The 24,783-nt window shown below is 41.9% G+C and overlaps 1 protein-coding gene across 4 annotated transcripts in view; it reads left to right on the forward strand.

Moving 5' to 3' along the window:
• LOC138960327 (trinucleotide repeat-containing gene 18 protein-like) overlaps positions 1-24,783 on the forward strand; it is a 208,001-nt gene that overhangs the window by 133,266 nt on the left and 49,952 nt on the right. For all 4 annotated transcript variants that reach the window (XR_011453945.1, XM_070332186.1, XM_070332187.1 and 1 more), the window contains 9 exons: positions 529-1,776; positions 10,826-10,882; positions 15,039-15,150; positions 16,237-16,313; positions 21,347-21,586; positions 22,093-22,271; positions 22,982-23,180; positions 23,970-24,235; positions 24,550-24,783. The exon at positions 24,550-24,783 is cut by the window's right edge and continues 156 nt beyond it. Coding sequence is in view for 3 of the 4 variants with exons in the window: in XM_070332186.1 (XP_070188287.1) it covers positions 529-1,776; positions 10,826-10,882; positions 15,039-15,150; positions 16,237-16,313; positions 21,347-21,586; positions 22,093-22,271; positions 22,982-23,180; positions 23,970-24,235; positions 24,550-24,783 (2,612 nt within the window). In the remaining variant the exon portion in view is untranslated. The remainder of the gene's footprint in view (positions 1-528; positions 1,777-10,825; positions 10,883-15,038; positions 15,151-16,236; positions 16,314-21,346; positions 21,587-22,092; positions 22,272-22,981; positions 23,181-23,969; positions 24,236-24,549) is intronic.

Here is a 24,783-nt window from a genome sequence, read left to right on the forward strand (position 1 = left end):
GCTGCTTGTAATGTGACCCTTAAAAACCCGCGTTAGAAAGAATGGCTGCATTCCCTCCGTCACGTTTTATGCTCCAGGTGTCTGCATTGCACTGCTCCAATTGTCTGTGCTTGTGTGTTGAAAACTCGTGGAAAGAAATCGTTTAAGATTTTTTACAAACTACCCCCCTTTTCATTGAAGAAATGTTTTTCTCTGCGGTTGTTTCATTCGTCCCTTTGAACCGACTGTTCAACAGATCTTGAATGAGGCACAATCGACCATCATTGCCTGGCTTGAGAAAATAAAGTTTTTTCATTAGTCATCACATCTATCCTTTCCGACTTGCCTTAGTTTACGAGTAAGACTGACGAAATCAGCTTGCGTACGCACACGGTAAATCCATTCTAAAACGAAAGCGACTTGTCCCAGCAAACGCTAAGTCTATTCTGTAGCAAACACGGGTGAATGTATTTTCAATCCGTACAACCAATAGTGCCGTCACTGGAAATCCAAGTACTGAATATTTTTTTTAATTTTGTTGTCGCATAGCACCGGCTTCCCCGGCACCGCCGAAGAACAGCAGCGGCAGCACCGTGACGTCACAGGTGGCGACGTCAGCACTGCCGTACTATCACACGCTGTACTCCAAGGCGGAGGAGGGGCACAGCGGGACAACGGGGGTCAAGCGCGTGCACGCCACCACCACCTTCGTGCCCGAGGTGGGCACCTTCAAAGGGCCCCTCATCCGCAACATGTCCAAGGGGTGCCCGGACGGCAAGGTGGTCAAGAGCGAGCAGCCCAGGACCCACGCTTGTCGTCTGGAAGAGGGTCTGGGTTCGAACCCGGAAGGAAGAAGCGGTGGTGCTGGTGGCGACGGCTCAGAAGGCAGCAGCGGGGAAGGTGCAGAGGATGACGTCTCCGACTTTTCGCTGTCGTCGCCTCACAGCCAGCAGGACAGCCGTGGCGGGAGAGCGGCTGGGCACGACGATCTCCTCTCCAGTCATGAACGCGCCAGGGGATCAACGCCGGGGTCCGACAGTGTGTGCTCGTCGTCGGGACGGAGCTCAGTGCCTTTTTCGGGGAGTCGTGCGTCCAGCGCGGGCTTCCAGGCCTCGGAACACAGTCCCGACGTGGCGTTGGACTTCAGCATGGCCAAAAGGTTGAGGGAGTTTGGCGAGTTTCAGGAGCGCCAAGGGAAAGTTTCGGACGGAGGGAAAGGACACAAGCACGCCCCCGGTCACGGCCAGTCTCGCAGCGCGGCAGGCTCTAGTTTGTGTGTTCCAAAAAGTCGTGTGTCTGTTCAGAGGACGGAACATTCACAGGTGGCGAGGTCTCCCCGTGTTTCAGCAACGGCAGCAGTGTCGTCAGTGCCGATGACGCAGTTAATGTTCTCTGGATTTGGTGCTCCTCGACAGGGCCCACCGGTTCACCCATCCTTGGTCCCTGCCACAGACAGCGAGAATATAGCTTTGAATCTCACCAAGCCTGTTACAAAAAAGAAATCAAGGACAGGCGCGAAGGCGTCTTCTGTGAAAAAGCCTGCTTCCGGACGTACAAATCAGCCAATGGAGGTCCCTCATCACGCGACCGGACCCGGACATCGTGTGTTGCATCATTTGTCTAAAGAGAAGCGGTGTGGGTCAGCTCCCCCGCCTTCTTCCCTCCTCGCTAGAGGTGCTCATAGTAACGAGGAGGGACAGGAGGAGGAATATGAGGAGGAGGAAGAGGTAGAACAGGAAGAGGAGAGTACGACTGCCCCTTTTGCGAATGAGGATAAAGATTCCACTGAACACATAGGTAGGTAGAATGTTCAAATAAGTGTGTGTGTGTCTGGGTGTCGGTGTCTCTGTCTGTCTGTCTGTCTGTCTGTCTGTCTGTCTGTCTGTCTGTCTGTCTGTCTGTCTGTCTGTCTGTCTGTCTGTCTGTCTGTCTGTCTGTCTGTCTGTCTGTCTGTCTGTCTGTCAGTAAGTTTGAAGGTCTGTCTATAGACCTGTCAGTGTGACTGTTTCTGTAAGTAACGGAGACTGTCTCGGTCTCTGTCTTTCATTGTTTTCATCTTTTTTCCTCCCTTTTCTTTGTTTCATTATTTCTGTCTTTTTTCGTCTACTCTTTGTGATCTTATTTTTTTTATGTCGAATGTTATTGACATGTTCGGTCACAGTGAGCTGGTCAACATTTTTGAGTCACTTGAGAAAAAGTGACTCTATGTAATCGGTCAGTGTTAGTCTGTCCGGCCGGCCGTCCGGCCGGCCGTCCGTAGACACCACCTTAACGTTGGACTTTTCTCGGAAACTATCAAAGCGATCGGGCTCATATTTTGTTTAGTCGTGACCTCCAATGACCTCTACACTTTAACGATGGTTTCGTTGACCTTTGACCTTTTTCAAGGTCACAGGTCAGCGTCAAAGGAAAAATTAGACATTTTATATCTTTGACAAAGTTCATCGGATGTGATTGAAACTTTGTAGGATTATTCTTTACATCAAAGTATTTACATCTGTAGCCTTTTACGAACGTTATCAGAAAAACAAGGGAGATAACTACCCTTTTCTGTTCGGCAACACACAACTTAACGTTGGGCTTTTCTCGGAAACTTTAAAAGTGACCGGGCTCAAATTTTATGTGAACGTGACTCCCAGTGACCTCTACACTTTGACGTCTGCTTTGGTGACCTTTGACCTTTTTCAAGGTCACAGGTATGTCTTGAAGGAAAAAAATTGAAATATCATATCTCTGAAACTATTCATCGGATTTGATTCAAACTTTATAGGATTATTCTTTACATCAAATTATTTACATCTGTGTTGTGTTGTGAATAGCAATTTCTTCCTGTCCATCTGATGCCTCATATAATATTCAGAACTGCGAAAGTGACTCGATCGAGCGTTTGCTCTTCTTGTTTCTCTCCCTCTTTGTTACTTTCTGCACTTGATTCTCCACTTCAGTATTATAACCTAACCCCCACCCCTCCCCGGATTAGCCTCACCCCTGAAAAGCCCAATAAGGACACGTTAAGGACATATTTGTGAATCTTTGGGATTAAGTTTCATATTAATTATGCATGTACATTCTCTAAGTGTCTGCACACCGTATCAGTCACACGTAGCTTCAGGGTTTGTTTTGTTTTGTTGACTCACCTGGGTAATCAGTGCGTTATATTATTTCAGTGGTGGTTGGATGTATTGGCGGAGGTCGTTTTTGAACACACACCAAAAAACACCAACCAAACGTTAATGTTTTCTCGGATTTTTACTGAATCAAGTTCTTTGAAACTGTACAGGTTTTTCGTGGCGAAATGCCATTCAAAAGTGAACCAGATTTGGTTGACCCTCGTCAAAGGTCAAGGCTACAGCGAAGTCATGTTCAGGTCCAAGCAGGGAAAATTGTCATTTTCTTGATTTTTTAGGAAGTAAGATCTTTGACATTTCACACATTTACAGGGGTTGATGATCTCGAGACATAACCCAAATCCGATTGTCAAATGCGAAGGTCACAGCGGGATCAAGGTCGGGTCGTTTTCCGTTTTGGAAGCTAGATCTTTGAAACTTCATACACGTCCTGGGTTTGACGATCTTAAGTCTGTGTTATCCTTGTCAATATGTTGATGTCAGAGCGGGGTTAAGTTTGGGTCAAACTTGCAAAAATTATCATTTTTCTGAATGTATTCAAACTAGATATCTGATACTTAAACATATCGAGGGTATGGTAACCCCCCAAACATGACTCAAGTCTGGTTGACCCTTGTCACATATATATGCAGGTCACAACGGGTCAAATTCGGGTCAAAGAACAGAATTTTATTATTTCTTTAAACGTTTCTGGTCAAATTAGAACTAAACATGTGTAGTCTGGACCTGCACAAAGAATTGTAATAAAATAGTATGTAGTAAGATTTGCTAAAGTTAAAAGACTGCGCTAATAAGATTATGGCTCCATGTAGGCCCACAGCTCTGTATCAGTATAGGGTAGGAAAGAGACCGACATTTCGTGTTTCATACTCGGTTCACCTCCTTTTTCATTTCAAAACATGCTGAGGTGTTGGGAGTTTTGTGTGTGTGTGTGTGTGTGTGTGTGTGTGTGTGTGTGTGTGTGTGTGTTTATATGCACCAGCAGATAAATTGTTTTTGATTCATATTACAAAGGTGGGTCGAATTAGCATTTACTGTTGTTGTTGTTGTTGTTGTTGTTCTGTTGTTGTTGTTGTTGTTGTTGTTCTTGTTCTTGTGCTTCTCAAAATGAGCTGCCACATTGCCAACTGATCGAGTGATCTGATCAGAACAAATCTGCGAAGCTTTCATTTCATCGAAGGAAGTCTAACACGCGTGTCTTCTCATTTTAATGAGAAACTTGATCCATAACTCACGGGAGGATCTTTTGGAACGACCCACTTACAACAGTTCTACAGTTCTTTCTCTGGGTCGAATCAGTTTTCCCGTTTGCGTATGGAATTGGTAATAAGAGAAGACCAAGGAAAATTAGGTTTCAGGCTTAGGGTTGGATTTCACCATCGGTAATTTTACAACGATCTATGAGCTGCAAAAAAAAAAGGAACAGAGAGAGAGAGAGAGAGAGAGAGAGAGAGAGAGAGAGAGAGAGAGAGAGAGAGAGAGAGAGAGAGAGAGAGAGAGAGAGAGAGAGAGAGAGAGAGAGAGAGAGAGAGAGAGGGGAGAGAGAGAGAGAGAGAGAGGGGGGGAGAGAGAGAGAGAGAGACAGAGAGAGAGACAGAGAGAGAGAGATAGAGAGAGAGAGAGTACCGTACGTTAGTGTTTTGTGTGTAAATGATTTTAATGAAAAACAATGATCAGCGAATAGATTAAACAATCGCTCTATAATTATTACAAACGCATTCTTTTTTGCAATTTGACGTTCTTCTTCTTTTTTTTTATATATAAAAGTATACATGTTGGCAGCTGTATCTGTTAATTTCTCTATTTCTTTCCACTCTTTACACCCAATACCTTCCTAATTGCATGGGTTTTTTTTAATGCAATTTACATTTAAAAAAAATTAGATTCATGTATAAGGAATAAAAAATCTTGAAAACAGGAATGGAATCGAAAGTTTTTTTTTTCTTTCTTCCACGATTGTTAATTTCATTAGGTTTTCGTGTTTTTTTTAATTATCCCCTCCACGGCGTATATAACAATTAACACATTGAAAATAAAAGAAAGCGGGATCGGCTGATTTTCGATATATATTTCATTTTTTAGGTCTGACGATTTTATTCCCTTCAAATCGGGAAAAACTTACTTTGGTCATTTAACTGACATAGGCTTATTTATTTCATAACGCCGACGCTAATTTTTTGGTAACGTGGATTTTTTTTATGATTTTTTTTTTTTTACTTCAACAGAGATAAATAAACAAAACAAACTAATTTCGGACTTATTCACTTTTTTTGGGGAATATTGTTTCTTCTTTTGTGTCCCATCTTCAGCTGAAGAGTTAACGGAACTCACAGGTGCGCGTGTGCCCGTTTTCTCATGCGGAAATTAAGCATCCTTCTGAGAAACTTTTAACAATTGTCTCATTCAAATTCGTAACCAAGAACTGTTACACCGTATCGTGGACAAGAAGCGCAGTCAGTGAATCCAATGTCAGCAGCTAAAAAATGCAAGTAATTATTCATGGACATGTGTCAGTCACGGGTCGATCTTATGTTAATTACGTGATTACAGTGAGTATTGATTTCAGCAGAAGTTGTTTTGGCTGATGAAAACGTGGAGGGTTTTTTGGAACGCAAGTACTGTACATTCGTGGTTGTTTATAATTCAAAATCTTAAGCGGAGTATTTTACTCGAAGAAGCTCTGCTAACCCTGCTTTGTTTTGTTTTGATGTTTCTTTTTCGTTTATCTATCTAGTTTAGAAAATGCCGCGGTTTCTCAGAAAAAAAATCACAATTGAAAGAAGAAGTGAAACGATGTGTTTGCGTTAGGGTGAGGGTGTATGCACTTGTGTGTGTGTGTGTGTGTGTGTGTGTGTGTGTGTGTGTGTGTGTGTGTGTGTGTGTGTGTGTGTGTGTGTGTGTGTGTGTGTGTGTGTGTGTGTGTGTTCGCAGAAAACTACGAAACCGATGTTTATGACACCTTTCTGTTTTCATATTAATTCTTCCAGATGCTATCCCAACACGGTGGTTTTTTCCTTTTTTTGGTGTATTTCATAGATGTCTTTATTTGCGTAATATCCGGCTCTTTACAAAAAAATGTAGGCTACAATGTGGCGACTGCACTTTTGAATCAAGTTCATTAAAATGTTGATGAAACATTCTCTGACCCGGTCCGGAATTTGATATTGCAATTCAAGAAAGAAAATGATAGAGCAAGATATCTGATCTTTTGCGTTCATTCCTATTCATTATTGACAAGAAAACAGAATATTGAGTCACTCAATCAATCAATGAGGCTTATATCGCGCATATTCCGTGGGTACAGTTCTAGGCGCTCTGCAGTGATGCCGTGTGAGATGAAATTTTATACGGCCAGTAATTGCAGCCATTTCGGCGCATATTTACCTTTCACGGCCTATTATTCCAAGTCACACGGGTATAGGTAGACAATTATTAACTGTGCCTAAGCAATTTTTGCCAGGAAAGACCCTTTTGTCAATCGTGGGATCTTTAACGTGCACACCCAATGTAGTGTACACGGGGGGGGGGAGTTCGGACACCGAAGAGAGTCTGCACACAAATTTGACTCTGAAATAAATTTCCGCCGAACCTGGGATCGAACTCACGCTGACAGCGGCCAACTGAATACAAATCCAGCGCGCTACCAACTGAGCTATATCCCCGCCCCAGTCACTGAGTCGGTCCTTGTCCTTCTTGCTGTTGTGTTTTCTCGGCATTGCAGCGAAACAAATAAATAAATAAATCATCAATAAATCATACACATTAAAGTAGCGTGAATTAAAAAAAACCATGTCGGTAATGTTTAGTTCAGGTTATTTTGAAAATTGTGTATAATTCTACTGTTAGTCGGCATTATCATTGAAGAACTCATCGTCTTTTAATACATTGATCGTTTTGTTTGTCCGATTGATTGTAACTGTTTGATATGGTTAATGCGTGACAGGCTGTCTTAAAGTTTACAGTTGTCTGATGAGAGAAAGATATTGTGTGCGCGTCAACCTGTTCGTGTATAGATCACGATGCGTGTAGTTATACAATGTTATGCCTTATTCAAGGAAAAGCAAAATAATACATGTAATATTAATAGAAACACTGACGGACACATACTCACACGCGCGCACACACATACACACACTCTCACACACACACACACACACACACACACACACACACAGACACACACAGACACACACACACACTCTCCCACAAACACACACACACACATGCGCACGCACGCACGCACGCACGCACGCACACATACTCACACACACACACACATATACACACACACACACACACGCGCGCGCGCGCACGCACGCACGCACACATACACACACACACACACATATCTTCTTTCCATCTCTGTCCTTCCCACTTCTTCCCCCCCCCCCCCCCCCCCTTCCACCTCCCCCCTCCTAATACCACTCGCACCGCAGCCACCAAATCCCGCCATGGCTTCAGTCCTCAATCTTCTAGCCAAGGGTCGTTTGAAGAGCTTCGAACCCGCTCAGTGCTGAATGGAAGCAAGTCTTGCTTTTGAGGCCGGAGCGTGACGGTTTTCCGTGCCGCAAGGTGCACTCTTTTCTCCAGGTCTTTTATCTGGGGCTTCAGGCCTCCCGTCACTCCCCATCATGCTAATTTCTCTTCGTGCGCTTTGGAAAACTGATTTAGGCCTGTCAATTATTTCCGACAAACGAGTCTTTTGTTCCCCACCCGCTGGGGTGTGGCTTCACTCATTTTCGCTGTGAAAATATTCTCTCTTCTTCTTCAGTTCAGCTACCCCTTTCTTTCTCTCTGCATGGGACACTTTCCATCTTCCCTTCTTTATTTTCGCTGGTGCTTTACACTGTCATCCGCTGCTGTTGTCCTTTCGTAACAATCCGAAACTGTATGCATAGTTACGAAGATTGGGGAAGGGAGTGGGGGGGGGGGGGGGGCAGGGAAAGGGGTGGAGGAAAAATAGTTGTGGCGGTTTTTTGTTGTCGCGAGGGATCAGAACGTCTTGGAAAATACAGCGGCGCGATTGCGGCAGAAACGCCGATTTGCATCGGGCTTGGTATTCTATAGTAGTAAGACCCTTGTCCAGTTACGAGTAAGGTGTGCATTTAGTGTGAAACATTTAACTCAACGGTCAGCGTAGGTCTTCATTAAATTATCAATTAAAACTCAAATTTTTTTCCCCTTTTCATTCGCTATAAAAAAGAAGAAGATTTTTTTTACAAGGTCAAACAGTACCCCTGCCCCCTTCCTCCCTTTTCCACATACACACACACACTCTCTCTCTCTCTCTCTCTCTCTCTCTCTCTCTCTCTCTCTCTCCTTTATCCCCCCCCCCCCATCCCCGTGAATGTTGAGAAAAGGAAATCACAGGAGATTTTGCACAGAAATATAAACACAACGAGGTTGTTGATTTCCCCCATGCATCGACGCGCTGATCCTGGTTCACAAATGTGTTGGTGTTCCCTGCTCCACCTTATACACAATGTGTTGGTGTTCCCTGCTCCACCTTATACACAATGTGTTGGTGTTCCCTGCTCCACCTTATACACAATGTGTTGGTGTTCCCTGCTCCACCTTATACACAATGTGTTGGTGTTCCCTGCTCCACCTTATACACAATGTGTTGGTGTTCCCTGCTCCACCTTATACACAATGTGTTGGTGTTCCCTGCTCCACCTTATACACAATGTGTTGGTGTTCCCTGCTCCACCTTATACACAATGTGTTGGTGTTCCCTGCTCCACCTTATACACAATGTGTTGGTGTTCCCTGCTCCACCTTATACACAATGTGTTGGTGTTCCCTGCTCCACCTTATACACAATGTGTTGGTGTTCCCTGCTCCACCTTATACACAATGTGTTGGTGTTCCCTGCTCCACCTTATACACAATGTGTTGGTGTTCCCTGCTCCACCTTATACACAATGTGTTGGTGTTCCCTGCTCCACCTTATACACAATGTGTTGGTGTTCCCTGCTCCACCTTATACACAATGTGTTCCCTGCTCCACCTTATACAACATTAGACCTCGTCTTTTTGATTGATTTTTCCTCCATTTATTGTTTATTTTTTAAGTTATACAAGGAAACGCTTTTTTTCGGAGGGGGGTCGGGGAAAGTAGGAGTTACATTACCCTGAAGTAGACCTTTTGTCCAGCGAGTAAAACTAGAATTGCTATTGATTGCTTGTTGAAAGCATTACCCTGAAGTAGACCTTTTGTCCAGCGAGTAAAACTAGAATTGCTATTGATTGCTTGTTGAAAGCATTACCCTGAAGTAGACCTTTTGCCCAGCGAGTAAAACTAGAGTTGCTATTGATTGCTTGTTGAAAGCATTACCTTCAGCGACATCGGAGTCAAGCTCTCTGGTGACGCTGGACAACAACAACAACAACACCAACAACACCAACAACACCACCACCATTTACTTTACTTTACTTTATTTGGTGTTTAACGTCGTTTTCAACCATTCAAGGTTATATCGCGACGGACACCAACAGCAACAACAACAATAATAACAATAACAAAAGTTGAAGTAGTTCAGTTTTGTATCCGGAAAAGCGCATTTTTAAAGTGAAGGGCAGCGCGGGAAAAGCAGTAAGATACGTAATTATAGGCAATTACAGATTTTAGCTGTGTTTTCATTCACGACCATAAACTTGTGACATTTATTCCGTGCATTTCGCGCTCAATGTTGACGGAGAAAGAATGTGGATAACTAAGTCTATTGTGCACTGTTTACAAGCGGTCGCGCATGTCTTTCTGGAAATAAGAGAAGAGGAAGAGATATAGATATAGATATTTATTTTACAAAAACTAAAAACAAAAAGCAGAAACAAAAGTTGTTCCAATACGAGAAAGAAGGAACAATCAAACAAACTCTTCACAGCTGAAGCACAATTGTTGTTTGTGTATTTGTTTGTTTCTGATTGGATTTGATATAATTCAATGTTTACCACTATGTGGAATGTTTTACACGTGCGTCCTCTTGTCCGAAATTATGGTCTCTTTCTTTGCCTCTATGTCGGACTTTCTTTGTCTTTCTGTATAATTTATTTGCTATTTATCTTAGCCTATGAATGCCTGGCTTGGTGACCGTCTCTGTCTTACATTCCATCCTCTGTTTGTCTCTCTTTGTCTCTGAACAAGCCCCTGGGATAAACATTAAACACAAATTCATATTCGTATCTATATTCCAAATGCCCTGTATAGTAGATTGACACTCACACTGTAAGCTAGCAGCGAAGAGAAAACAAATATTAGGATTTTATTTGTCGTACGCGTACATTTGATTTTGTTTGTTTGGGTTGCTTTTTGCATTTTCTTTTCTTTGTAGCTGTGTAGATTTCGAACGGTTAACAGTGACCCCCATTTTCTGACACATTGAGTTTGCTGTTTATGTAAAGATAATAACTGGTTTGCTTAAAAAAACAAAACACTTTTGGGGGGGGGGGGGGGGGTTGAGGGGGTATGGCGTTGGTGACATGACAGAGCAAAATTTTATGAGAATACAAAATGAAATGCATGCAACCTAGAATACGGTTTGTTATCATAACAGGTGAACATATAAAGTACCACAGAATTGCGCCTGTAACAAAACAAACAGACCGACAAAAAAAACTTAGGAAGTGTTTGCCTGTGTGACCTGGCTTTCTTCTTCCCTGATAAAATGAATTGATTTTTTTGTAGATTTACCGAATTGTTTTTTGTTTGTTTGCAGCGTCCAACATACCTGTGGGAATCGCTGTTGCTCAGCAGAGAGCGGACGCTGGACGTGGTATGTGACATTTCGTCTGGCTGGCTGGCTGGCTGGCTGTCTGGCTGTCTGTCTGTCTGTCTGTCTCTGGCTGGCTGGCTGGCTGGCTGGCTGGCTGTCTGTGTCTGTCTGTCTGTCTGTCTCAGATTCTCTCTGATTCTGTCTCTTTATGTCTGTCTGTCTGTCTGTCTGTCTGTTTCTCACGCTTTCTCTCTTTGTCACTCTCTACTGGGCTGATTACTAACAATTAGGCCAAAAAAAAAATAGGTCTGTTTACGGTAACATAGGCCCAAAAAATAGGGTCGGTAGGTCGGGATTGTTTTTTTTTTCTTCCAAAAAACCATATTTTTACGTTATTTTGCCAAAAAAACCAAGATTTTTTTTTTTTCCTCCCAAATGCCAAAAAAAAGTCTAGGGTCGCGCGAAAAAACTAGGGTCGGTCGGGTTACCGTAAACAGACCTATTTTTTTTTTGGCCTAAGCGATCCGCAACAAATCACAAATCCTAGCTCCCATAGAAACCCGATCGCCCAGTTACAACAGTTACAACAGTTACAACAGTTACAACAGCATGCAACAACAAAAAAGCGTAACTGCACAGAATGAAAGTTGTAATAATAGGCGAAAAATTGAGAAAAAAAGAATATCAACCGGTCTTCAGTTTTAAGCATCGTGTGCTCAGAATCCAAAAATCAATATCAATAAGATACCAAAAATAACACGTTAAAAGCATCTCTTCTGAATAGTAGTAAGCGAATCCAACAAATTTGAAAATTGATTGTATTGATTGAGACCACGGACGTGTAACTAGTGGTGTGTGCCATATTTGGTGAGCGATTTCCTGTTTTATGATCGTTATGACGATCCATGGATGCATCCGTTTGGCGCAATGGTCATTAGCCAACACACACAGAGAGAAAAACGACGCCTTAAAATGATGAAAAATATGAAAGAATAATCAGAGAAAAAATAGAATCAATTATTTTTAAGTTAATCGCTTTAAATACAATTTTTTCTCAGGGATAAATCTCTTTTAAAACATACTTGTAGTATATTATATACGCAAAAGCTTCCAGCGTACGATCAACAAAAAACAACAAATGGAAAAACCTTTTTTTGGGTTCAGTGATTTGATGATTTGATCTGTTCTGTTTATTGCTGCTGCCTGCATATTGTATATTTGATCAAAAAGTATTTGCTCCACGGGCAGTTAAATAATTGTTGTTTTTCAATACACGGTCTCTTATTGAGTTTTTATAGTCTTGCTTTGGCCCGGTGTAACACGACATTTTTACTCCACGAAAAATTTACTCCGGAGTAAAAATTTCGTTTTTTGTACGAGAAAAGAACTCCCCAAGGCACGAAAAAATTACTCCCTCCACGAAATGTTTACTCCCTATTTTGTTTACTTCCAGTAAAAATCTCGTACGCGAAAATAGGATGCGGGCGAAGGGATAATGCCAATATGTGATCTCGCGCAAACGAATGTCGCGCTATCCTCCCTCCACCACTTCCACCACCAAGATTAACAGGGGACAAGGGAGTATAAATTTCGTACACCTGACATGGGAAGTTAAATTGCTCGTGTTGGGGTGAAGTAATTTATTGGTTTTTTATTCGTCAGGGGAGTAACATTTGTGTACGAAATGTTAACTCGGAACTCACCTGTCGTGGGGAGTATTTTTCTCGTGTAATGGGGGAGTGCTTTTTTCGTAAAGGGAGTAACATTTTCGTACGAAATGTTTAATCCGGAGTAAAAATCTCGTGGAAGTAATTTTCTCGTGTTACACCGGCCATGATATTATGCTCCTGTTGTTTTCTGTTTTGTTTTGTTTTGTTTTGTTTTGACGACAGTGCAGTCGTTGGCCAGGCAGTTTCTTCGTCTTTCTGAAGAGAAGCAGCAACATCAGAAATAAGAAAATCCCGAGCACAACAACGATAACAATAACAGCAATGCAAGGCAGAATACTAAAGTCCGCTGGGCATTTTCTGCGACTTTTCCGCAGACAGAATTAGAAAGAAGAAAATCCCGAGCACAGCAACAACAATGACAACCATAACAGCAACACACAACGGAAGACAGAAAACTAATGCCCGCCAGACATTTCTTCGACTTTTCTGCAGACAGCACTAGAAAGAAGAAAATCCCGAGCACAGCAACAACAATGACAACCACAACAGCAACACACAACGGAAGACAGAAAACTAACGCCCGCTAGACATTTTCTTCGACTTTTCCACAGACAAGCAAAGTAAGAGAGGATCTAGGACAGCGCGGATAGTTGAGTGTTGTTCGTGGGTTTCCTTTGATGGCGAACGGTGAATGGAGATGGTGCTATGCGAGAGTTTCCCTCTGATCTTCTAAAAGCAAGAAACAAGGGTTTGGGAGATGAGCTGGGTATAGTAGCGCACAGACATAGACGAGGGACAGAGTGGTAGGGAGACGAGAGAAGGTTGGGGGGGGGGGGGGGAGGAGGGGTGGGGAGGGGTAGGTAGGGAGGAAGGGAGGGAAGGAGGGAGAGGAGCGATGGAGGAGGGGGGGGGGAGGGGAGAGGGAAAAGTTGCGGTCTGGTAGATCTCGGTTCCGTGATTTACTTGGCTGTCTGTCGTTTGCTATCTCGGGTTACGCAGAAGGTAAAACTGTACCAACATTTCCACCTTTCACCACATTCCTCGTCTCTGACTGCGAATTCGTTTTTAAATTTTAAAACGATTTCTCTGACTGGACAAGTAATCTATTGGCTTTTTTTTTTCCGTGTATACTCGTACTTGTTTTAAACACTGCCATTCTTTCCCATTCTTAGTGAACTCGTTTGTGTTTTATTTGTTTTTGAACAAAAACAACAACTGGTAGTCTGACAAATCAGTTTTGTTTACATAAATGGACACAAAGATATCGTGAACAAGTTTTTACACTGAGCAATGTGATTGTATCGACAATAGGCAAGACAAAATCAGTATGAGGTAAATAGAGTGTGTTGACAAAGATCTATAACATTACCTTTTTCATTTTCGTTGTATGGTGCGAAGCACATTTTCGATTGACGTTAAATTACCTGCGTGAAAAATTACCACCAGTATAATTATTATTATTTATTAATTTAAAGCATAACTAGTAGTTGTAATGAAATTCGCCTCTGCTCGAATTTTCTTTTTTTTTCTCACAGCAGCAATCTTCTGTAACGATAGCGTAGTGTTGATATATCCCCTGAAAAACATTTTAAACTGGTGTAATATTTTTATGAAAAAAATAAAGGTACACAATGAATTTTTCTCTGTATTCGATAATGAGCTGCAAATCAAGTTTCTTGCGATTGAACGGTTTCCGTTCACAAGTTTATGAAGGCGGAAGCTTTTGCACAATTAATACAAAAATTCCAGTGTCATTACGTTACACTTTAGAATTACTCTGTTATTTGTATGCATGCGTTAAATGTTATGTTTATGACCGCCTTCTTTTTTCTAAGGATGTACATGTACAACATTTCTAAATGGATCATTTTTCATTAAAAATGTCTTTCTTTATAAGAAAGTCTTTTGCACGATTAGCATCCGGTTGCTGCTTGAACTAATTCGCTTGTTTTTGTGAATATTGCATTGGTATAAATCGTCTCACTCTTATCATTATCATCATCGTCGTCAACAACAACAACAACAACAACAACTTAACGATACTATTACTTTTACACCGAAAGTCCTTGTGAAAAAAAATCTTCGAGAGAAAAAACTTCAAAAGAAAGGTTTTTTATATGTTGTTTTATTGATATTATTTGCTTTTCTGCAATCTTATCTTTGTTGTTATTTTTTCCCTTGTGTGACATTTCGTGTTAAATTTTGTTGGGTGCTTTTATCCTCAGACTTGCCTCTGGATAGTGCTCTCCTTGATGTCCCTTTTTTCTGACTTTTTTGTTTGTTTGTGTGCATTGCAAAACTCGACTCTATTTAATTTATTCATTTATTCGCTCATTTACTGCTTGGTTGATTGATGAATTCAGTCATTTATTTGATTATTTATGCATTTAGTTGTCTGATTATTTATTTACTTTGTTTGCATTTTGTTTGTTCCTTGATCCCCCTAGTGTTGTCCTCCCAAAAGAAGGTCTACATAGTGTTGAAGTTTTATTCATTGTTGTTGTTTTATTCATTCTAAGCTGAACATTCGCTGAATGTATTTGCAGTAGACACACGGACTGGAGCTAGTAGAGGCGACCTTCACTTGAGAACGAATGAAGACACAGACAGCGCACGGCAGCTAACACATGACTACAGCGACAGAGAAGAATTTCTGAGGTACCATTCACATTATTTCATGTGTGTGTGTGTGTGTGTGTCTTTTCTGTCCATTATCCTTCAAGTAATGGAAGTTTCGATGATCAGGGTGTGAGTGTGTGTGTGTGTGTGTGTGTGTGTGTGTGTGTGTGTGTGTGTGTGTGTGTGTGTGTGTACGTGTATGTGTGTGTGTGTGTGTGTGTGTGTGTGTGTGTTTTCGTTTATTAGTACAATGCTCGAAACTTTCATTTTTGCGGGGAGGGCTGCTGACGCTTTGGAATGGTACGCAGATAGAGACTGTAAATTGACCATGAAGAGAAATTTTTAGTTTTACTTTTATGTAATCAGTAACATTGTAACACAAAAAATTGCTTCGTCTGCTAAAAAATGCAGCTTGGTTTGTGGTTCATTGCATTGTTACACGATTAGACTCGGTGTTCTGTCAATCAGAAGACCATACTGTTTGACGCGACTCCCAACCTATCCCCCACCCTCCTTCTCCCTTCCATCAGACGTGGGAAGTGAGTTGTCGGCCGCGAACGACTTTTTACCCAAATCTGACCCACTTTCCTGTCAGCCGTGATTTTAGCAAATTGGCTCGGACATTGACATGCGCAAAGAGAGGTGTTCGTGCGTGCAAACAACAGCGCACGTGCGTGCAAACATGCGAGCATGTGCAGTGGGCGAATCTAATGCTGAGATTTGTTGTGAGGGTCTACCGGATCACAGAAGTGAGGGTTCAATATTGTAAACTGAGCAACCGTGTCCCGTTTGGGCTTTGACGAGTTAAATTTCTGTTTTATGTGATGCGCTGTGCAGGGAAGGGCGGGGCGAGAGGAAAGACAAGGTTTTCAGTAGTTTGTGTTAACTGTCCTGACAGAGAGAGTTGACGATGACAAATAAAGAAGTTCAGCTAAAGCACGAATACAACAGAACTACCCCGTTAACAAATGGTTTGAGCTAGCTCAAGTAATTCAATTCGGGAAGATAACTTTTTTCCAATTGTTAGACCATTCGTTCAATCCTTGAAGGTCGGCCTAGGCTTTTGCTTCTTTCTATTATTTTTTAGGTACATATTTAGTTATTTGGTTTTTGGTCTTGTTTTAGGCAACAGAAGTCTTTGCTGACGGGAGCAGCTAAACCCATTCCAAACACTGCACTTCCACCTAACCTGGTCGTGACAGGTAAGTTTGTATTCGTTTGTAGTTATCCGCGTGTGTGATATTTGGGGGGGAAAAGTACAGGTGTGCGCGTGTCAGAATTGTTTTGGTCACTGTAAGTGTGTCTGTGGGGTGGGTGGGTGTGTGTGTGTGTGTGTGTGTGTGTGTGTGTGTGTGTGTGTTGGCCGTCTGTCTGTTTGTCTATATAATGTCGGTGCCTGTATGTGTGTCTGTGGGGTGGATGTGTGTGTGTGTGTGTGTGTGTGTGTGTGTGTGTGTTGGCCGTCTGTCTGTTTGTCTATATAATGTCGGTGCCTGTATGTGTGTGTGTGTGCGCTCGCTCGCACGCAGTAGGTGTCTGAGCTTAGTTGTTTTTTTGTTGTTAATACATTAGGAAATCATCGGTGGAAAAATTAGACCACAGAACCGTAACTGTAAATGTTTCAAACAGATAAACGTTTCCTGTGTTTGTCGTCCTGCATATAAATATATATCTGATTGTCCGTATATCTGATTGTCCGTCTGTTTGTTTATCCGTACTTGTTTACTCTCAAATGTGCCGACGCACGAGTCATAGTATCGACTGAGACAACTTATTATTATTCGTATCAATGCAACCTTTCACCAAACTAAGAGTACTGGTAACAATGCAACCTTTCACCAAACTAAGAGTACTGGTAACAATGCAACCTTTCACCAAACTAAGAGTACTGGTAACATAGCAGACGTGAAATTAAGTAGGTTTCCCAACAAGTCTTTGATGCAGAACTTCAAAAGGAGTTTGTCAACACCAATATGGACATGAATCAGAAAAGCCGTGATGGCATTGTGAGTGCCTGTTTGTGGTAGTCTTCCTAAAAAAAGACAACACTTATCTGATTCTAAAAATAAACACTGCTTTGATAAAAAGAAGAAAAAAATCCACAAAAAGGAGAAATATCAACAAGGACCAGAAAAACACACAATGCACATACAAAACAATTGTAAACTCTTGTTAAAAAAATTCTGACTAAAAATATTATTATGCTTTCATTATTTGGAAATCAAACGCAGCAGTTTAAGCAGAAATCGAAGCGTAGGACCGCTCATTCTGAGCTGAGGGTCCTTGAAAATACCGTTCGGCATTGAGAGTTCTCGTCGGGTACTTTGCTTTGTATGCAAGAGTGAGCAGTGTTTCTGCCTTCATTATATTTAGTCAAGTTTTGACTAAATATTTTAACATCGAGGGGGAATCGAAACGAGGGTCGTGGTGTATGTACGTGTGTGTGTGCGTGTGTGTGTGTGTGTGTGTCTCTGTGTGTGTGTAGAGCGATTCAGACTAAACTACTGGACCGATCTTTATGAAATAACGAAATACATATTTGAATAAGTAATCAAGTAAAAAGATACATATATATAAGTAAGTTAATTAAAAGAAGTTAGTAAAATATAAATCAATTGATATATAAATGTCGTACGAAGAAGAAGAAGAAGAAGAAGAAGATATATAAATAAATACATAAATACATGAATGAATGAATGAATGAATGAATGAATAAATAAATACATTGATTAATTAATTAATTAATTATTTAATTAATAGGTCAATACATAAACAAGTCAATAAATAAATAAATAAATAAATAAAGACGTGACTATGTCTCCCAATCCCATCAAACATAACTTTTAGAAAGAGAAAAGACCAGAGAAAAAAGAGGAAGAGGATAGGGGGGTAGGGGTTGAGGGGCCGGACACAAAGGTGGAAACCAATAATCGTAAAAGTAAAAATAAAAACAACTCCCACCAACAACTGAAGAGAGTTACACTCATACAGTCTGTCAACCATGAACGCATAGCTAGGACCAGGGATAAAATAAAGCCTTCCAGTTTACAGGCAATATAGAAAATACTGCATGAATCATGCAAAAGTCGTCTTTTGAAGTTCCCGACGAAATTAGCCCGGCGTTTGATTTGCATTCTTGATAGTTGGATGGCGTGGTCGTGGGCCATCAACTGTTTGACAGCCCTATGTATTCTTCATGTCTACCTCCCGATGTTTGATATTTAGGCTGAACTATGGAGCTTGTTTGCCTGTCTGCCACACGGCGTTTTATAGATTGAGTCGGGGTGTCGGGTGAGTGGGGTAGGCAGGGTGATATCGGATTTATCTCGAAACACCGTACACAACGCGTCCTAGTAATGCGTGTGCTTTATTTCGTCCACATCTGGTTCTGGCCGGGAGAAAGAAAGTCATCCGACTGAAAGGCACAGTTACTATCATGAAGCGTGATCATTGTTGTTTTTAGTGGTGGTTTTTAAGCCACGGTGTGAATGGATGTGTGTATTGTTTATGTTTTCGTGTGTATTTGTGTTTGAAAAGCGTGGGTGCGTGGGTGATGCACCGGTGCCTTCTGGCCTGATTCACGCGATACTGTCACAAAGAAACGAACACATACATGCTCTCTCTCTCTCTCTCTCTCTCTCTCTCTCTCTCTCTCTCTCTCTCTCTCTCTCTCTCTCTCTCTCTTTTCTCTCTCTTCTCTCTCTCTCTTTCTCTCTCTCTCTCTCTCTCTCTCTCTCTCTCTCTCTCTCTCTCTTTTACACACACACTTGCATACACGCTTGTACAGAGTGTCTTTTGATGTCTGCCATTGACTTTCTCCCCTTGTTTCCAAATTAACCATATATTCAAGTCTGAATAACAAATGACTGTGGTGAGATGAACAAAGTTGAAAAACAAAAGAATTCTGTACTCACCGCTACAAGGACAGCACAATAATACGAATGTTCGCTTATAAAAGCTTCATCATGGGTGGCCGAGTGGTAACGCACTTGCGCTCGGAAGAGAGAGGTTGCGTGTTCAGGCCTGGGTCAGGCCGCAATTTTCTCCCCCCTTTCCTAACCTAGGTGGTGGGTTCAAGTGCTAGTCTTTCGGATGAGACGAAAAACCGAGGTCCCTTCGTGTACACTACATTGGGGTGTGCACGTTAAAGATCCCACGATTGACAAAAGGGTCTTTCCTGGCAAAATTGTATAGGCATAGATAAAAATGTCCATCAAATACCCGTGGGACTTGGAATAAAGTAAAAAAAATTCCATCTCACACGGCATTAAGTCTCAGGAAACATGAATACACGCATGCAGGAAAAAAAATATATGGGTAGCGCCGTATGTATGGCAGCTCGCTTTCCCCGGGGAGAAAGCAGCCCGAATTTCCATGAGGGTAACCTCACTGGACTGTAAATCTTATCCAATCCAATCCAATCAGGTAACATTACAACAAAGGACTACAATAAGCAAAAGCAACACTGACGGAACGAACACGGACAAGGTTGTGCGAAAGGTATCGGGTTATCGGATGCTATGTCTTTCTCCAATCGCAAATAAATTTTAAAAAAGTAACTGATATAATTTCTGTTAAGTTATTTGTTGGTTTAAACAAGATTTTATTAAAGAAATACAGGGTGGCATGTATATGCGATACAGACATTTGTGACCACACACCAAGCTAAGCTTATATTAAGTGTGGTTATAAATATGTACATCTAGATAGGAAATATTATTTCACGTGATGTCAAGGTCAGAGAATTGCTCAAACCCTTATTAGACATGTAAAACAGACAAGATACATTTTTTACAAAAAAAAGAAGAAAAAATATAACAAAAGAATTATCGGGAAGATATGAGTCGGTAAGGTGGTATACAGGGGAGGGGGGGGGGGGGGGGTCAGAGAGACGATGACTGTCACAGACTTGCCAATTAAATGTTTCTGCAGCAGCAATAATAATAAGCAAAGTGTTGTCCAAACTAATTAAGCTGAGGTTAGTCATGTGAATACACAGAAAAACCTTAAGTAAGATTCACTCAAGCTTGACTTTCAGTAAAATCGTTAACAACATGACCTACCAATAATCAGATACTGGATCATTAACATGGTGACCACTGGGTAATCAAAATCTATCACTTAACCTTATAAAACTATGTACCTTTTCGAATATTTCAATGTTTTCGGAAAGACGAAGGTTTGGCAGACCAAATAATAAACATTGTACATTTTGATGATCATTCGGTAATGTGTGTATTGTTAGCCTTCGGACATCATCGTAATTGCTACAAAATAATAAATAATGTTCAACATCTTCATTACGATATCCGCACTCACAAGTCGGGTTATCACTTAAGTGGCGTTTCATCATATCATCATTTAAATCGCTCATTTCTAATCTTAATCTACAGTGCATAATTCCTTCTTTTCTCTTACCATAATAATATTGAGGAGGAACTTTACTATCTGAACGACCTAGAAAATGTTTAAACTGGCTAATTGATTTTGTTGATTTGATATTGTCTGGTAGAGAATTCCATATTCGGGTAGTGCTGAGAACAAATGACTTGTTATACAGTTCAGTTTTGTGTGGTGGTACGACCCGTTCAAGTGGGTTTCGTCTGTGATAGGGGTTTACAGTCGAGACAAGAGGAGGCAATAAATCAGCTACGTTCTGTGAACATTTCCCGTGTACCATTTTGTGATACAAAATTAATTTATGTCTTTCCCGTCTTAGTTTTAAACTACTGAAGCCTGATTCGTCATATAATTTTTGGTGGCTTGTTCCTTTAACTGCTCCGACAATTACCCTTAATGCATCGAGGTGGAGCTGTTCCAAAATGTTTGGTTATTGGTTGAGAAATATATAACAATGTCTAAAACAACAACAGATCTTTTAAGATAAAAAAAAGGAGAAGAATTATAGGCCACCTGTCTTCCAGTTTCTGCTTTTCGTTCTGAAGTTTAGAATGAAGATCGAGGACTAGTGCACACTTCGAATACAGGTTAAGTATGATCGGCTCTTCAAAAATGATCATCACAAATCAGTAGACAGGTAGACGTTCAGATCGAACTATTTTTCATTTTCAAGCAAGATTTTTATAAAGGAGCTCGGGGTATTTTGAAAATCGTGTATACATTAAAGACAGGTAAAATTTTGTACACAAACAGGGTAGAAAATTCAGTGACGACATTCCCTTGCTTGTCCAAAAATCCAAGTAACAAAACTTTAACAAGCATCGCTCATTTTCAGGGGGAGAAAGTGCGTTGACAGAAGAGCTGAGACTACGGCCGCTGACCAACCAGTGGCTTACGCCTGGTCACGGGATCACAGCCCCATGGCTACCGCCGAACCCCTTCGCCATCCACTCGGCCATCCCGACGTCCACCGCAGGGTTCGATCCGAACCTCCATCCCGGCGTGTCCATCCCGGGTGGCTTCAAGCTAGCCCAGGACCCCCTCACCGGTCAGCTGCTCATCATTCCTGGCGGAGGTGGGTTTTGGAACCTGAAATGTGTTCAAATGCATATGAAAGATTCTTTTTTTTTTAAATTTATTAAAATGTCTCGGCATACATAGAAAAGAGTAAAAAAATGCTGTAATAACTGAATATGGCAATCTGCATGTACTAAAACTAAATGTGTTATGCATGTCGTTTGTCAGTGTATTGCATGTCTAAAATATGGCCATGTGACATGTAGTGTTTCGGCCTATGAGAAAAGAAAAAGAAGATTGATCAATTGGTTGATTGCCTGCCAGATCTCACTATTTGTGAACGTGTCTACATGTAGACCAAGTTGATATTTAACTTGTTTGTGGGAAGAGTCTTGTGCAAATGTTGTGTTTCTTCTGTATTTCAGTCTAGTCTTTCCCTGCTCAGCATGAGGAATGTACCATATTTAACAAAACAAAGAAGCAAACAGACAAACAAAAGAAAAACATCTCTTACCGGTTTTACTTCTTAGTGCAATTGAGTTTTGAATCGCCTTGTGTTTTCAGACCTTGTGGATCAGAGCAGCCTGTGGTCAGCATTCCAGGGTGGCGCCCCCTCCCAGCCCTTGGCCCAAGCCTTCCCTCCCCTTGCAGTGCCTCTGTCCCAGCATGCCCAGGTCACAGCTGCCACTTCCGCTCCGGAGACTGAGGAGCATGCGCAAGTGGCAGAGAACGACAATGCCACTGTAAGTTTGGAAGAATGAAACATTTTTTGGGGAACGAAGTTTTTTGAGGAAGTAAAATGTGGGTTATCCACGGTGTGAATAGAAATTGCTGTTTATTTTTCCGAATTTTACACTACAGTGTTACAGTTTTTCCCCCGATGAATCGGAAGCTGGTGAAAAGGATTGTGTTTACTGTTGTAACTTTCTCTGGTGTTTGAAGTATATACCAGCCACTACAAAAATTCAGCGGACATGAACAATGATTTGGAGACGGCATGATGGGCTCGTATTGGGAAAACTAATGTATTTATTTAACTAAAGCGTTTACATTGAGAGGTGAGTTTGCGTAAGATAGTACATGTAATAAGTGAAGTGAACTATGCTCTGGTGATGGTACATACAGTGGTTACTTATTAATGTCTGCATATAATGCATCTTCTTAATTGCTTGTCAGTATTTGTTGTCATCTTTTTCTTTTCTCTTTTTGCTTTTTTTAAACCTTTTTTTTTTCCTTTTGTGACATGGGCTGAAGGCCTCGCTCAATGAAACATTCGTTCCTTCGTTCGTGTGTTTGTTCGTTCGTTCGTTCTCTCTCTCTCTCTCTCTCTCTCTCTCTCTCTCTCTCTCTCTCTCTCTCTCTCTCTCTCTCTCCTCTCTCTCTCTTCTTTGTTTGGTTCATTTCTCTTTTTTTGGTACGAGAATCTTACGTCTTCACTATTGTCGTATTGCAGCCCTCAGCAGAGACAAACAGCATGTGTGAAGGAGAAACTTCAGACGGACAGCAGTCTCCACTACAGGCTCAGCAACTGGCTGCGTTCAGCAAAGACAAGCCCGTGGCTGTCACCACCGCTGTGTCCATCAGTAACAACAACGTTTCTGAGAGCCAGGAGAAGCGGGATGGGGTGAACCTTAACACCTCATTTGTGCCAGGTACGTCATTAGCATTCTCCCATGCATTTCATTTGCAAGTTTGCAAACTTTCTTGATATCTGTGAGCGTCTTTGGCTTGACTGCCCTTGATATCTGTGAGCGTCTTTGGCTTGACTGCCCTTGATATCTGTGAGCGTCTTTGGCTTGACTGCCCTTGATATCTGTGAGCGTCTTTGGCTTGACTGCCCTTGCAGCTTTGCCGCCATTATCCCGGTTTTCTTTACTTTGGTTATGTGCTTTTTTCCCGCGATGAAGCGGCTTGGATCTTACGAGGAAGTGCGATGTTATGAAAATGACTGAGAGTTGATTATGTCTAAAAACGTTGACGCCTCCTTTCTGAGCGTACAAAAGTGTATTCTTTACATTGCCCTGACCACAAAACTGAGTGATTCCCCTTTGTCTTTGAAAAAATACAGACAAATGATTTTTTTCATGTAAGAGTAAACTGCGAACAGCCAAAAACCAAGTGTCCATATTATTTACAGACGTGCTCATGTTTTGTCATCAACTCGATGGTTCCTTTTTCTCCCGTAGACAATAACGGGTCCAGTTTTACCCCCCCCCCCCCCCCCGTATAATAATATAGGGTGTATTTGTTTCACTTTTTCTGTTTTGTCTGTCTGTCTGTCTGTCTGTCTGTCTGCCAAACTTAGATTATATCTCTGGTACTGATGGGTTGATGTTGCTGAAATTTGGCTTGTAGTGTGGAATGGGGGGTACATACGGTTCTTGTCTTGTCTCGGTCTTGCCGCCTACACGTGACCCGTCCTTTGGCTTGTCATCCCACAGCCGACCTGACGGCCCATTCCCTAGCCCTCCAGGCAGCAGCAGCGGCAGCGGGCATCCCCACCACCCAATTCCCATTCGTCTTCAACCCCGCCCTCCTGTCGCTGCCCCCGGGGCTGACGGTGGGGGAGGGGCTGGGCATCAAGACGGAGCCACCCACCATGGTGTCCAGGGGGTGTTCTCCAATCGTCATGAGCCCCACGCCCTCGGAGCAGGAGGAGGAGGAGCAGCAGCAGGCGAAGAAGCGTCGGCGTGATAACGTGAAGCAGGTAAGGGCTTGTAATTGGTTTTATTCGGTTTTTTTTATAGTTTAAATTTTTTTTTTAAAGGTTTGTGTAGTTTAGTCAGCTGTGTTATATAATAGGCCGTACAACCCAAGAAACGTCCCATCGTTGTGTCAACAACGATTTATTTTGGGCTAATTCATTCAGGATTTTATTTGATTCTCCATAATCGTACTTCGTTTTAAAATGTTAACAACCTCGACTTATTAATACAAGGCTATTATGTTTCTGTTAGAATTTTTTTGTCCACCACCTATAAAACAAACACCATAACCCTGAAATTCACTGTGACTTCCCAGGTGAGCACAGCCTGCGCCTCCGTACAGACGGGCAACGACCTTGAACCTGCGACCAATACTGCAGCAGTAGCCCGGTCTCTCAAGTCCATGGCGTCCAAAGAGCAAGGCATCCAGACCAACATGGGTCAGCATCTTCAGCCTCTGTCCGTCATCTGTGGAACCTCGGACTTCGCCCTAGATCACCACAAGGATTCGGCGCCTCTGGGAGCCCTTGCTGCAGCCGCGCTAGTTGCT

This window comes from Littorina saxatilis, linkage group LG2 (genome assembly GCF_037325665.1).
Source record: "Littorina saxatilis isolate snail1 linkage group LG2, US_GU_Lsax_2.0, whole genome shotgun sequence".
NCBI classification, from domain to species: domain Eukaryota; kingdom Metazoa; phylum Mollusca; class Gastropoda; order Littorinimorpha; family Littorinidae; genus Littorina; species Littorina saxatilis.